At 41.1% G+C, this 15,770-nt stretch overlaps 1 protein-coding gene across 2 annotated transcripts in view; it reads right to left on the minus strand.

Annotated features, from left to right (window-relative positions):
* VWA3B (von Willebrand factor A domain containing 3B) overlaps nt 1-15,770 on the minus strand; it is a 180,087-nt gene that overhangs the window by 49,970 nt on the left and 114,347 nt on the right. For both annotated transcript variants that reach the window (XM_065927450.1, XM_065927449.1), the window contains 2 exons: nt 12,038-12,156; nt 5,808-5,858 (listed from right to left, as the gene is read on the minus strand). In XM_065927450.1, the coding sequence (XP_065783522.1) occupies nt 5,808-5,858; nt 12,038-12,156 (170 nt within the window). The remainder of the gene's footprint in view (nt 1-5,807; nt 5,859-12,037; nt 12,157-15,770) is intronic.

Raw genomic sequence — 15,770 nt, forward strand, 5'->3', positions numbered from 1 at the left:
GCGATGGATAGACTGACTGAGGGAGATACGGGGAGAAGAACATCTCATAATTATCACTCTCTTACTGCTGAAGGTGCCACGTTTTTTCATTTTTTTAAGATGTTGTGTGTTGGAAGAGCGCACCGTAAACCCAGTACAATCACAGTACTCAATCCACAGACAAACTTGTTTCCAGAAGACGGCAAAAATTCTCATTAAAAATCTAAATGGGAGTGATGTCAGGAAAATGGTAAAATGAGAAACCCCAGGCCTCATTCCCCTACAGGAATGCTGACAATAGTATGTGGACAAACTGCCTTTGTGAGAATTCCAAGAAGCCAGTTAAAAGGTACCAGTTCTCCGGGAGTTCAAAGCCAAAAAGAGGGGGCACTGAGTGCGTATTAGGAACATCCTTGCACTTTGCCTGGCCTAGCCCCTCCCCTTTCTTGGCACCTGCTGAGCAACTCAGAGGAAATGAAGTCCAGGCTTCTCTGAAAGAGAAGAGTGGAACATGTATGCAACATTTTGGCCTTCTGTGGGGCTGCTTAAGAGACTGGCTTTTGTCTCACTTGACTAAGAGTGCCAATAAAAATGGCAGCATACTTTGCATGGCAGGTTACTGGCTGCTGAGAGCAAAGGCAAGTTGCATGGCTGGTTACAGCACCAGAGATACTGCAGTACCAAAGAAAGACACCAGGGGGAGAAAAAGATTACCAGCTCCTGAGAAAAGACAGGGGCAAACCTCTTCAACTGGGAAATGACACACACACACCACCACCACCACCACTCCTAGAGAAGAATTACCCCCAGAAAAGTTGTGAGAGGTTCCCAGAATCTCTAGTCAGAGTGATTGGTGAAGGTCTTCCCCTATAAGAAGTCATCTATAAAGACTGGGACAAGTGTCTGCCTTTTCAAATGCCCAGATCTTGCCTAAAAGTACTAAGGAATAAAGAGAAACAGAGAAGAGTGGCCTAATCAAAGGAACAAAATAAATCTCCAGAAATCTACACTAAAGAAAAAAGCTATGAATTACCTGACAGAATTGAAAATAACTGTCTTAAAAATGCTCATTGAGCTCCAAGAGAATATAGAAAACTAAATGGAATCAGGAAAATGATGAATGAACATATTAAGAATATCAACAAAGACACAGAAACTATAAAAAGAACCAAACAGAAATTCTGTATCTGAGGAATATAATAACTGAAAAATTCACTAGAGAGCTTCAAAAGGTGACTTGGTAAATCAGAAAAAAAAAATCAGAAAATTATGACTATTTTAAGTCATAAATTGTTACAAGAGACAAAGAAGGACTTTCAGAGCATGGACTACTGCAGCATGCCAGGCTTCCCTGTCCATCACCAACTCACGGAGCTTACTCAGACTTATCTCCATAGAGTCAGTGATGCCACCCAACCATCTCATCCTCTGTCATCCCCTTCTCCTCCCACCATCATGCTCCTCTTTCCCAGCATCAGGGTCTTTTCCAATGAGTCAGTTCTTCCCATCAGGTGGCCAAAGTTTCAGTTTCAGTTTCAGCATCAGTCCTTCCAATGAATATTCAGGACTGATTTCCTTTAGGATTGACTGGTTTGATCTCCTTGCAGTCCAACGGACTCTCAAGAGTCTTCTTCAACACCACAGTTCAAAAGCATCAATTCTTTGGTGCCCAACTTTCTTTATGGTCCAACTCTAACATCCATACATGACTACCAGACAAACCATAGCTTTGGCTAGACAGACTTTGTAGGCAAAGTAATGTCTGCATTTTAATATGCTGTCTAGGTTGATCATAGCTTTTCTTCCAAGGAGCAAGCATCTTTTAATTTCATGGCTGCAGTCACCATCTACAGTGATTTTGGTGCCCCCAAAATAAAGTCTCTCACTGTTTCCACTGTCTCCCATCTATTTCCCATGAGATGCCATGATCTTAGTTTTCTGAATGTTGAGTTTTAAGCCACCTTTCCACTCTCCTCTTTCAATTTCATGAAGAGCTTCTTTAGTTCTTCTTCACTTTCTAATATAAGGGTGATGTCATCTGCATATCTGAAGTTATTGGTATTTCTCCCAGCAATCTTGATTCCAACTGTGCTTCATTTGGCCTGGCATTTCGCATGATGTATTCTGCATATAAGTTAAATAAGCAGGGTGACAATATACAGCTTTGACATACTCCTTTCCTGATTTGGAACCAGTCTGTTGTTCCATGTCCAGTTCTAACTGTTGCTTCTTGACCTGCATACAGATTTTTCAGGAGGCAGCTCAGGAGGTCTGGTATTCCCATCTCTTTAAAAATTTTCCACACTTTGTTGTGATCCACATGGTCAAAAGTTTTGGCATAGCCAATAAAGCAGAAGTAGGTGTTTTCCTGGAACTCTCTCTCTTTTTCAATGATCCAATGGATGTTGACAATTTGATCTCTGGTTCCTCTGCCTTTTCTAAATCCAGCTTGAACATCTGGAAGTTCACAGTTCACTACTGTTGAAGCCTGGGTTGGAGAATTTTGAGCATTACTTTACTAGCGTGTGAGATGAGTACAATTGTGTGGTAGTTTACACATTCTTTGGCACTGCTTTTCTTTGAGATTGGAGTGAAAACTAACCTTTTCCAGTCCTGTGGCCACTGCTGAGTTTTCCAAATTTGCTGGCATATTGAGTGCAGCACTTTCACAGTATCATCTTTTAGGATTTGAAGTCGCTTAACTGGAATTTCATCACTTCCACTGGTTTTGTTCGTAGTGATGCTTCCTAAGGCCTACTTGACTTCGCATATAAGAAGGACATTATATAATGGTAAAAAGGGTCCATCCACAAGGAAGATATGACAGTCATAAATATGCACCTAATTTCACAGCTCCCAAATATAGAAACAAACATTAATAGAATTGAAGGGAGAAACTGAAACACTATAGGAGAAGACTTCAATTTCCATTTTCAATAATGGATACAACCACCAAACAGAAGACCAATAAAGAAACAGAGGACTTGAAAAACATGATAGATTAATTAGACCAAACAGACATACATAGAACACACTACCAACCAAAAGCAGAATACATATTCTTCCTAAGTGCACATGGAACATTCTCTTCAGGATAAACCACATGTAAAAGCGCAAGTCCTAAAAGTTTTAAGATTAAATCATATAAAATATATTCTCCAATCACAGTGTAATAAAACTAGAAATCAAATATGTGGAAAATAAATAACATGCTCTTAAACAGCCAATAGGCCAAAGAAGAAATCATAAGGGAGACTGTAAACTATCTTGAGATATTTTAAAATAAGAATGAAGTGAAGTGAGGTGGTCACTCAGTTGTGTCCGACTCTTTGTGACCCCATGGACTGTTGCCTATCAGGCTTCTCTGTCCGTGGGATTTTCCAGGCAAGAGTGCTGGAGTGGATTGCCTTTTCCTTCTCCAGGGGATCTTCCCAACCCAGGGATCGAACCCAGGTCTCCCGCATTGCAGGCAGACGCTTTACTGTCTGAGCTACCAGGGAAGCCCATAAAATAAGAATACAACATATTAAAATGCCTAAGATATAGCAAAAGCAGTCCTAAGAGGGAAATCTATATTGCTAAATACATTAAAAAAGAGAAAATATCTCAAATCAACAACTTCCCTTTACACTTCAAGGAAGTGGGAAAATGAATAAATTCAAAGTTAGCAGAAGGAAAGAAATAATAAAGATGAGAGCAGAAATAAGTGAAATAGAACAGTAGGAAAAAATCTATGAAACTAAGAGTTAGTTTCTGGAAAGAGCAGCAAAACTGACAAATACTTATTAGCTAGATGAAGAAGAAAAAGGAGAAAACTCAAAAAACTAGAATCAGAAGTGAAAGAGGGAACATTACAACTGTTATCAGAGAATTAAGAAAGATATTTTATAAAAGACTACCATGATCCATTATACACCAACAAAATGGATAACCTAGAAGAAATGGACAAATTTCTATAAAAATATAACCAACTAAGACTGAATCAGAAAGAAATAAAAAATCTGAACAGATTTGTAACTAGTAAGGAGATTGAATCAGCAAACAAATAATTTCCAACAAATATGAGCTCAGTACTATATGGCTGCCAAGGAGAGAACTACCAAACATTTAAAGAAGAATTAACACCAATCCTCCTCAAATAATTTCAAATATTGAAGAGGAGGGAACATTTTGAAACTCATTCTATGATGCCAGCATCACCCTGATACCAAAGCCAGACAAAGATACTACAAGATGAGAAAACTACAGGCCAATATTGCTTTCGAACATTGATTCAATACTAGCAAATGAAATTCAACAACACATTAAAAGAATGAGACTTATTCCTAGAATGCAATATGTAAAAATCAATCAATATAATAAATCACAGTAACAGAATGAAGGAAAAAAATGACTTGATCATCTCAATGGATACAGCAAAATCATGATGAATTCACCACTCTTTCATGATTAAAAATGAAATCACTCAATAAACTAGGATTAGGAGGAAACTACCTCAATACGGGGCTTCCCCAGTGGCTCAGAGGTAAATAATACACCTGCAATGCAGGAGACACAGGTTCAGTCCCTGGGTTGGGAAGATCCCTCGGAGAAGGGCACGGCAACCCACTCCAGTATTCTTGCCAGGAAAATCCTGTGGACAGAGGAGCCTAGCAGGCTAAGGTCCATGGGATTGCAAAGAGTCGGACATGACTGGAGAACTGAGCAGAAGCACAGGCACTGTAACATAGTAAAGGTGTCATAACTTACTCAACATCATGCTTTAGATGACATCATGAAAGACAGTGGAGTGGAAAAATCAAGGAACGGGTCTTTTCACCAAAACAACTATTTGATAGAATTAACTATTTTGGAACTCAAGAATGTAGTTGAATACTTGCATAGCATTCAGAAGAATGCTTGATGCACAGAGAGGCTGACATGTAGGGAAATCTCTGTCAGGTCACTGGCTGACCACAGGGATAACAAAACAATACTTTAGTGAACACACATGATAAAGAATACAGTCTTTGCAAAATAGCATGGAAAGACATTGAACAGACAACTGCAGCCTTCATCAAGCAACAACAGCAATTTCTGGGGAGGGTAGAGAATCTGATTTCCTGAGTTACTGTTACAATGTTCAAAATGTTCAGTTCTCAACAAAAAGTTACAAAGAATACTAAGAAACATGGATGCATACAGCCCATTCACAGGAGAAAAAAGCAACAGACACATAAAGCTCAGACAATGGATTTGGCAGACAAAGACTTAAAATAACTTTCTTAAAAGCCAATCCTCAAATTCACATTGAACTTCAAGGGGCCACAAATAACCAGAACAGTTTTGAAATAGAAGAACAAAGTTGGGAGACTTTCAAAACTCAATATAGCCCGCTAGGCTTTTCTGTCCATGGTATTCTACAGGCAGGAATCCTGCACTGGGTTGCCATTCTCCAGGGGATCTTCCCAACCCAGGGATCGAACCCAGGTCTCTTGCACTGCAGGCAGATTCTTTACCATCTGAGCCATCAGGGAAGCCCAGAAAGCAGCCTGGAAGTTACTAAAGTGGGAGAGAGGAATGGGGAAGGGGTACTTAACAGGTACAAGGTATTTTCTGAGATGATAGAGAAGTTTTGAAACTAAAGGAACATGTGGCTTGCACAACATTCAAAAAAATTTTTTTTTTAATTTTACAATTACAATCTTTACAATTTTGTGAACTGTGAATAACTTAAGTATTACTGAGTAGCACATTTAAAAACAGTTAAAAGAAACTGTTAACTGTAGGTTATATGAATTTCACCAAAATTAAAAAGCAATTTTAAAGATGAAAAGGAACTGGCTTACTTTTTTTTTTCCTCTGGAGATAATGCTCGCCAAACAATTTTATTCAAGCGCCTGTTTTAAAAAAATCAACAATAATTATTTAATAGCAATACTTTACTTCAGAAGAAAAGACTGACCCCAGGCAGGGAGAGCCCAAGCCATGCACCACCGTAGGACCACACCATTGCCACTTGCTCAGAGATTGGATGTGAGGGTCTCCCTCCCTTGGCATCACTGCAGAAGCTTTATGACTTTGTGGCAATCACGCTAAATATGAAAGGAGGGCATAGTTCTCAGCTCCATTAGGTAAAACCCAGGCTGAGAAAAGGCAGCAAACAAACTGGCCCTCATTAACTCTGCATGAAGATATTTTTAAATATCTTATTTTCATCTTAAGGAAAAATACAAGTGTGCCCTTAGTCTGCCTTCTGTAGACATTTTTCTGTCTGGATTTGCAGAACAAAAAAGGGTTAATAGGGTCATAAATAAGAGAACTGGGATACACTTTAGAGATCAACCAGCCTGACCTCCTTATTTTCCAAATGTGGCTACTGAGGGGGCAGGATGATGAAGCACCTTGCTCATCCAGCATGGAGAGTTGGGGCTGAGACTAAGCTCACTGAACATGTGAGAAAGATTCTGGCGATCTTTCCAGAAAGATTCTGGCAAGGAGGAAGCTGGAGCCAGTGCTTTCAATTGGGTAGTTATAGCTCCTCTTCTTGTTACTAATCAGCGGTGCTTTTTCAGAGTTTCCAGCCCTGTTTTGTGACTGCTACATCATCACCTAAACCAGGTTTCCTGGAGCACCAGGCACAGAACACTGGCTCCATGGGTTGTGAGCTGGTGTTCCATGAAACAGAAAAGTCTCAATAAGACGGACAGGGAGAATACTGCCACTCCCCAGGAGGCCCGCTTCTAATCCTTGGGCCCAGTGTCTGTGGGACAGGGCTCTGGGAGCATACTTTGGGTGGTGTTATCTTGCCCTGATCATCCATCATGAGCTTGAGGAGGTCATGGAAAGGGGGTCTAGTGTGGTGGTGAAGAGCACAGACTCTGGAGCCACTGGGCCGAAAGCTCAGTGTTCCCCTCTTGTTATCCAGTAGACTTTGGGCCAGTAGCCAACTTTTCTGTAGAATGTGGATAATAACAGTAGCTCCCTCCCAGTGCTGCAGTGCAGATTTAATAAGCAAGTGTATGCATCGTACACAGAACTGTGTCTGACAAAGATAAATGCTCTGTAAGTGACCGAAGAGTCAGGAAGCAGGAAACAAGCCAGCTCTGCCCTTGTCTCCTTCGATATTTTTGGTTCTTTGTGGCCTCTTCAGAAGGGCTTCCCTGGTGGCTCAGACGGTAAAGAACCTGCCTGCAATGCAGGAGACCGGTTTTGATCCCTGGGTCAGGAAGATCCCAGTAGGGAATAGCAACCCACTTAGGTATTCTTGCCTGGAAAATGCCAAGGACAGGGAGCCTGGTGGGCTACAGTCCGTAGGGTCACAAGAAATTGGCTTTCTTTAAAAAATTTTTTTTTAATTTATTTATTTGGCTGCCCTGGGTCTTAGTTGCGGCATGCAGGGCTTTCCTGGTGGCTCAGATAGTAAAGAACTCTTCTGCAATGAGGGAGACCTGGGTCCAATCCCTGAGATGGGAAGATCCTCTGGAGAAGGAAATGGCAACCCACTCCAGTTAGTATTCTTGCCTGGAGAATTCCCATGGACAGTGGAGCCTGGTGGGCAACAGTCCATAGGGTTGCAAAGAGTCAGACACAACTGAGCGACTAAGCACATAATAGGATCTTTAATCTTCATTGTGGCATGCAGGATCTTTTTTGGTTATGGATTGTGGGATCTAGTTCCCTGAGGGATCGAACCTGGGCTGCCTGCATTGGGAGGGTGGAGTCTTAGCCACTGGACCATCAGGGAAGTCCCAATTTTCTTTAATTATGTGGTTGATTAAACAATGACTTCTAGAGCTTGTGTGCATTTATGGAAAATAGAAAACTATTTAAAAATATTTTAAAATGTAAACCTTGAAAGTGGAGGCAATGAAAGAGAGAGACTGGGAGTGTAGACAGGGCTTGGCAGAGACACTGGTCTGGGTTCAGATCTCAGAGGCTCTGCTTTACTGCTGTGTGATCCTATTACATAACTTAAAAAAATATTCATTTATTTGGCTGTGTCAGGTTTTAGTTGCAGCACTTGGACTCTCTAGTTGTGTCATGAAAGGCTCAGTAGTTGTGGCACTCAGGCTTAGTTACTCCATGGCATGTGGGATCTTAGTTCCCCAACCAGGGATCGAACCTGCAACCCCTGCATTGCAAGGCAGATTCATAACCACTGGACCACCAGGGAAATCCCTATTACATAACTTTTGAAAACTGTTTTCTTACCAATAAGACAAGGATAACACCACTTACTCCTGGCATTGAGGGGATTAAATGAGCAGTATGTATAAAGTGATCAAAAATAACTAAGGCTCATTCCTTCCAGGTTCTAAAGAAGAGGGAGGCTTAGAAATTCAGGAATGGTTGGTGAATGTGGGTCCAATTAGCTATGACATGTCCCTAATTTTATTTTTAAAATGAAAAAAAAAGTGCTTACCACAGTGCCTGTCATGTACCAAGTGTTCAAAGGTTAGTGTTTTTATTTATTATTATTACTTTGGCCATGCTGCATGCAGGTGGGATTTTAGTCCCCCACCAGGCATTGAGCCCGTACCCCCTGCATTGGAAGTGAGAAGTCCTAACCACTGGACTGCCAGGGAAGGCCCCCGTCTCTAATTTTAATTTATTTCTTCAGAAAATATTTTCCTAAGAGGGTATTTTCATAACCCCTGTTGTTCCTCCATTTGCCATCTTCACTGAGCTATTTCAAAGCACACAGAAAAAGCAAGCAGGCATGAATTGAGGGCAGTGGAGAGTGTATGAATCCTGGCTCCACTGGTGTGGAAGGCAGCTACAGGAAAGCCTTTAAAAGTGTGAGATGAGGGCTGTCCAGGATACTGGGGTTTGATAAACCACAATCTTCCTCTGTTTTTAGGAGAGTCAAACTTGACCTCAGGTTCACCATGAACACAGCTGCAGAAAAATCACCTGAGAATTTAGCCAGCACTGATATCCTCAGAGCTTCTGTGCAGACACACAAAGTCAAAACTGCTCCTGCAATTCTTAAAATACTAAAACACAAGGACTCCTATACCTGGGAATTAGGTGACCAAAACAGCTAGTGTGTGTAACTACTTTGACCAAAGGACTGTGAGCCTCCAACTTACTTGGTCATCCCGAACCAGACAGACTTAGAGTTATATCTGGCTTACCTGTGGTGGGAAACTCCTTAGAAATGTTTCATTGGGGATGAGATGAGGATAAATAAGTTTCACTAATTACTTTTCATAGTCTGCATAGCTTTAGAAAGATGGGGCATGATGGAAAAGGCAATTGACATTTATACCAGCAAACAAATACTACTAAACACAAAAGATCAGAAGCTTTGTTCTATATAATATGAATGTTAATATTATTAAAAACAATATTAAATAAATAATTCATTTAAAATAAACATCAAATTAATGATACCAATACACATTCAATCAATATTAATCATATTAAAGTTAATGCTAATAATCATATTTAAATTAATACTATTTTATTATTTTAATAACAATATGGTATAATATTCCTCTGAGGGTATGAAAGGCTCTTCTAGATTCATTATTGGAAGTGAGAACTGGGACAGAGCACTACTAGGTTTGTATTTTGGTTTTGCCATGAATGAAGGACTCTCTTCTGCCTGGGAATGGAGGGTCTCTGTCCTTCTGGAAATTCTCAGGAAAGGATCATCTCAGTGGAAAGAACTATTTGACTCTTCCATCCCGTGTATTTATGGTTATTTTAGTGTCAGCAGATTCAGGGAATTAAAGAGGGAAGTAATTAACATTAGTTGCTCTTTATGTATATAATTTACATAAACTTCAAACCGCCCTGTGAACCAGATCTTTGCAAATAAGGAATCTGAAGCTCACAAGTGTCACATGACCTGTCAAGCAACTGTCAGAGCCAAGAATGAAATCCCTGAGCTGTCTGACCTCAAAGCCCCAGCTTGTGGCCCTGTAGCAGGCTTTCACAGACCAGGTAGTCACAGGACTCAAATATTTGAACAAGTCAAGCAAATTAAATTACAATATAAATGATATCATTATATTTTATATAACTGAACTAGATGAATTTTAATAATTAAACCTGAATTAGATCAAATTCAAATTAAATTCCAACAGTCAAAATAAATATAGTGACACCTGCTAGGAAGAGGAGACCAGGGGGAAAGGCAGCAGCCCAGAGTCTGCCCTGGGGGGCTGACATCCCTTACAGGCAGGCCTGTGTTGAAGCTGGGAGCACTCCCAAGCACCACAGTCAAAGTGGGTGCTGGAGAGTCGCTAGGGAAGGGCCTCTGGTAGGGGGTGGCCATTGGTGCTGAAGCAAGAAGGGATGAAAGAGAATAGCTGGGTGGGTGGGCAGGGAGAGTGGCTTGGAGGCAAGGGAAGGCCTGCCTGGTGAGGAGGAAGAGGCAGAGAAGAGGACCAGACAGAGCTAAGTCTCTGGCCCAGCAGGGAGGGTGACCCTTGGGAGAGTTCAGCCTGCCCTGGAGGGAAATGAAGGGCCCACAAAGACTCAGGAAAGCCCTGAGGCAACAAAAGGAGCCCATGCAACACAGCCTCAGTTCTTAGGTGAGGGTAGCAGAAGAAGGTCAAGTGTAAGCAGATTTGGAGAGGCCTGAGATGGGCCTAGTGCAGAAAGGCCAGTCTCTGGGCTGGGTTGTGCACTCCAAGTGGCAGAAGTCAGATCTTCTATTCAGTTGGTCAAAAAAGTCTATTTGGGTATTTCTGTAACATGTAATGGAAAAATCCAAACTTTGGGACCAAACCAATACTTTTTTGAACACACACTAGACACACTAAAAAATGACAGTAGACCAGTAAGGGCTGGCCTGAGCCCTGTTCACTTTTGTTTACTTTGATTTTTCCCAACCACATGGTAGTGAATGAAAACCCAATTGCACAGTTTCCAGAACCAAGAATAAGAACTTGCCTGGAGGAGCTGGGTAGCTCAAAGTTTAATTAAGAGTGTGCACAAGGAGTAATTAAATGCTACAGGGCAGGGTGGGGAGGTGATTAGAGAGCTGGGAGAGGATGAGATTCTAGTCACAGAGCCGTAATCTCCACTCTGAGATGGGCTCCCAGGTCAGGACTGAAGGAGCCAGGCCCCAGGAAGGGGATGGGATTCAAGGACCCTGGGTTTCTTTCTGACCTGGATCTCCTCCAGCCTGGCAGTTGCCTGCCAAATCCTGGGTTATCTGCCCTTGTGAAGAGAGGACCCCTAACTCAGCATGAACACAGTGACTATTTAAGGGTACAGTTTTCACTGTAGTCAACCTGGTCATCATCTTGCTTTTGATTTAAAAATTGTTTAAGTAAATTATATCATTATTGTGGTGTCTTTTAGTCACTTTACAGAAAGTTAAATGCTAAAATGGTCCAGTTCACTCTGCTAAAAACAAAGCTTTAAGAGTTCATGGAGGGACTTCCCTGTCAGTCCAGTGGTTAAGACTGCACCTCCCGAGGCAGGGGCTGGGGTTCGATCCCTGATCTGGGAGCTGAGGTCCCATATCCCTTGTGGCCAAAAAGCCGAAACATAAAAAATAGAAACAACATTGTAACAAATTCAATAAAGACTTCAAAAAATGGTCCACATCAAAAGAAAATCTAAAAATCTGTAAAAAAGAAAAAAGAGTTTATGGAAACCTGAGACGTCTACAGAGTTTGGAAAGGGAAGACGGTTTCTTGAAAAGTCTGCTGGGCACATTCAGTAATGCACTTAATGCAGTGCAGGCAGAGAGGAAGCCCATCTGTCAGCTGGGGCTGCTGTTAATATTCCTCATGGACTATTGTTAAACGGGCTTCCCTGGTAGCTCAGAGGGTAAAGCATCTGCCTGCAATGCAGGAGACCTGGGTTAGATCCCTGAGTCAGGAAGATCCCCTGGAGAAGGAAATGGCAACCCACTCCAGTATTCTTGCCTGGAGAATCCCATGGAGAGAGAAGTCTGGAAAGCTACAGTCCATGGGGTCACAAAGAGTCAGACACGACTGAGCAACTTCACTATTGTTAAATAGCTGCCCTGGATGAAAAATTTAAGCTAAAACAAGAGAAAAGTGAAAACAAATTGCACATTCATTAAAGAGTAGCCAGGAGTAATACTCACTTTTCATAGGACTTAATTGCCTGTTCCACTTTTTGCTTGTAGATATCGAGCTTCACTCCTTGGGGGTTAATTAAAGTCATCTTATTTGTGTCATTGCACACATGTGCCAGAGGGAACACCTATACACCAATGTCAAAGGAAAGTGTCACTTAACATGTGCCTTCAAAAGTTAATTTAATGGTTGTACAACATGTTTCTCTGGCTAGAAAATCAATACTTTAGATTTGTAGAGAAATTAGAAAATGAAATAAAAAATAGAGAAATAAAAATCAGAGATATCATTGCTAACCTTTTCCTTCCAATTTTTAAAACTACATATTTTAAAAAATAACCATCACCTCAAAAAACTATTTCAGGAAACCCTAATCAGAGTCAAGTATTCTCTTCATAAGACTCTGTCAAATTGACGGGCATGAACAATAAGAAATAGAATCTCATTGTTGCTACTTTGTAAATGACTAGTTAGGTTCCTCCCTGATGGCTTAGATGGTGAAGAATCCACCTGCAATGCAGGAGACATGGGTTCAATTCCTAGGTCGGGAAGATCCCTTGGAGAAGGGAATGACATCCCACTCCAGTATTCTTGCCCGGAGAATGCCATGGACAGAGGGGTGTGGCAGGCTGGAGTCCATGGGGTCTCAAAAGTCTCAAACACGACTGAGTGACTAACACTTTCACTTTTCAGTTGGATTCAACATCTTTTTCCCGTACTTATTTTAAATTTGATTTTCTCTTGAGAATATATGATTAGGTGATATCTTTGGGCCATCTTCCTTATCAATTTGTAAGGGATTCTTATACATGTAAAGTAAAAACAGCTTAGTGGTCACTGAAACCGTGCTCTCTAAGAACAGCAGCGTGCCAGAATGAGAGGGCACTGTCCTGAATTCTGTCTGCATCCGACGCTTGCTTCTCTCTGGGCTCGGGGATGTCTCTGACTCATGCTATGTTAACAGGATCTGAACTCTGTCTGCATCTGACGCTTGCTTCTCTCTGGGCTCGGGGATGTCTCTGACCCTGTGCTATGTTAACAGGACCTGAACTCTGTCCGCATCCGATGCTTGCTTCTCTCTGGGCTCGGGGATGTCTCTGACTGCTATGCTAACAGGACCTGTAATAGTTTACTTTTAGCTGCTGCTTGATTGCTAAGTTGTGTCCAGCTCTTTTGTGACCCGTGGACTGCAGCCCACCAGGCTCCTCTGACCATGGGATTTCCCGGGCAAGAATACTGGAGTAGCTGCCATTTCCTTCTCCAGGGCATCTTCCCGACCCAGGGATCAAACCTGGGTCTCCTGCATTGGCAGGCAGTTTCTTTGCCACTGAGCCACCTGGGAAGCCCAATATTTCACTTTTACCTATTTGCATATTACTTACCCCTCTCCTTGAGCTTCCCTTGTGGCTCAGCTGGTAAAGAATTAGCCTGCAATGTGGGAGACCTGGGTTCAATCCCTGGGTTGGGAAGATCCCTGAGAGAAGGGAAAGGCTACCCACTCCAGTATTATGGCCTGGAGAATCCCATCGACTGTGCAAAGTCCACGGGGTCGCAAAGAGTTGGACACGACTGAGTGACTTTCACTTATCCCTCTTTAGGAATGTAAGCTTCCTAAGAGAAGGCAGAGGAAAAAACAGATTTTTAAAAAGTCTTATTAAAAGTGAGAAAACAAACTAAAATTCCTAAACACACACAAATGCCCCAAATGGGAGCTGAGCAAATCAACAATCTGAATATCAACTCACTTGAGTAGAAATTAATTTTATGACCACCTAACAATAGTTTTATATTAATTATGATTAAAATTAGTGATTAAGTTGCTCAAAGATATAACAGTCATAAGAAGGTGTAAGAACAAACAGATGTGCCATGAAAACAAATGGATGAGAAAAAGAACAATATTTTGAATAATAAAATAACATCATGAAAAAAAAGACACTGAAATTGAAAACTATGTATATTGATTTTGCAATTAAAACCTCAAGACCAAGACAAACAAAATAGCCAAAGATTTAGGAAACTGAGAAGGAAGCAATAAGTTAGGCTGAATAGTCAACCCTTGCTACTTGTCAGACAAACGAATTCATCATGTGACCTCGAGCAAGCTTTGTCCAAGAGGAGCCAGAACAGTGGGTTAAAAGGTGAGTCGAGGTGGTCGAGTAGTTAAGAATCCACCTGTTAATTTTGGAGACGTGGATTTGATCCCTGGTCAGGGAAGGGTCCACATGCTACAGACCAACTAAGCCCATGCGTCCTAGATCCCATGCTCTGAAACAAGAGAAGCCCACGTGACGCAACTGGAGAAGGCCTGTACAAAGCAATGAAGACCCAGTGCAGCCAAAATCAATCAGTCAATCAAACCAAATAAAAAATAAAGGTGAGCTGACTGCACTTTGAAAACTGAAAGAAATTTACAAAAGTGAAAAAGAAAAAAACACAAACAAAACCCACCATCTTTTAAAACACCACATAAACTTTTAAAGGAAAAAAAAAAAGCCTCAAAAAAGTGAAAGATCCTACACTCTTATCTCTCCTGGGGAAAAGTTCCCTCTAGACGTCTATAAATAGCTCTTCAAATTGCCAACTTATGGCTCAACTGCAAATCAATACCACAAAATATTTAGCAACATTATACTACTTCATCAGGATCTGCTAGACCCCTGCCAGAAGGTGTGTAGAGAAAACCGTTTGTTTAACATTCTACCTCCCTCTTTCGTGGGTTTGGATCTCATGCCTTGCATGGCCATCTTGGACTTCAGGGTGGTAGCAGTTCAAATTTGGCTCATGTGCACCCACTCTCATTCCTTTCTGTGTGCAGATTGAGGGAAAGACAAAATCATACTCCACACCTTCAGTCTGTGGTCTTAGTTTTTACAACATGGTGATCAGCTGAAGGTCCCATGGGACATTCTCTTTATGATACCAAGTTTGGTGTGACTGTGAGGTCATAAAGGGTATTCTTATAGGGACTTGGGCGATCAGAATCTTGGCTGCTCAGCTTCTGTAGGGAGGCAGGTGGGGAGGGGAGTGTAGTTAATGAGGAAACTTACATTGCTTGAAAGGGAATGAAATCACTTGGTCACATGTCCTTTGAACATGTTTTACTTTTTACCTCTTATAGTGGAAATCAAGCATTACTAACTTATGGCAGGGCCCTTCTGGACAGTATTTGATAATAAAAGGGAGCCTCAAGGTATTGCCTATTTTAATCCTCTTGAGATTAACCTAGAAGCCTTACCAAATTAATGATAATCACAGTCTGTGTGAGATTGTAACTATGAGGGAGGAAGAGCAGAGGGAGAAAGGAGGAGGTATGAGGTCAGTGGAGGAAAGGGGGCAGAGAGAGTGTCACTGACTATAATTGCTGAATCCTTGGATAGCCTCAATTTGGGCTGATTCTGCTAGAATTTTTCCCACTGTTAGACCAGAGACACTCCTTAACCAATAATTTTATCAGTAGTTAAGAATAGTTTTATCAAGTCTATTAAAATACTTTTATCAATAATGATAATAGTGTTTATTTTTTGCTGTCTGCCAAGTCCTAAGTCCTCTATATATTTTCTCATTCAATCCTTTCATAGATACAGACATTGAAATGCAGTTTTGTTACTTGGTTTTCCTCTCCACTGAACTCTGTAGTTTTTTACTTTATTAAAAAATACTAGTTTCTAAAACACAATGCATGTGCAAAGTAACCATTTTCTGAATATGTAAAAGATTAAAATTATATAAACTGAAGTA

This window comes from Muntiacus reevesi, chromosome 3 (genome assembly GCF_963930625.1).
Source record: "Muntiacus reevesi chromosome 3, mMunRee1.1, whole genome shotgun sequence".
In the NCBI taxonomy this organism is placed as follows: domain Eukaryota; kingdom Metazoa; phylum Chordata; class Mammalia; order Artiodactyla; family Cervidae; genus Muntiacus; species Muntiacus reevesi.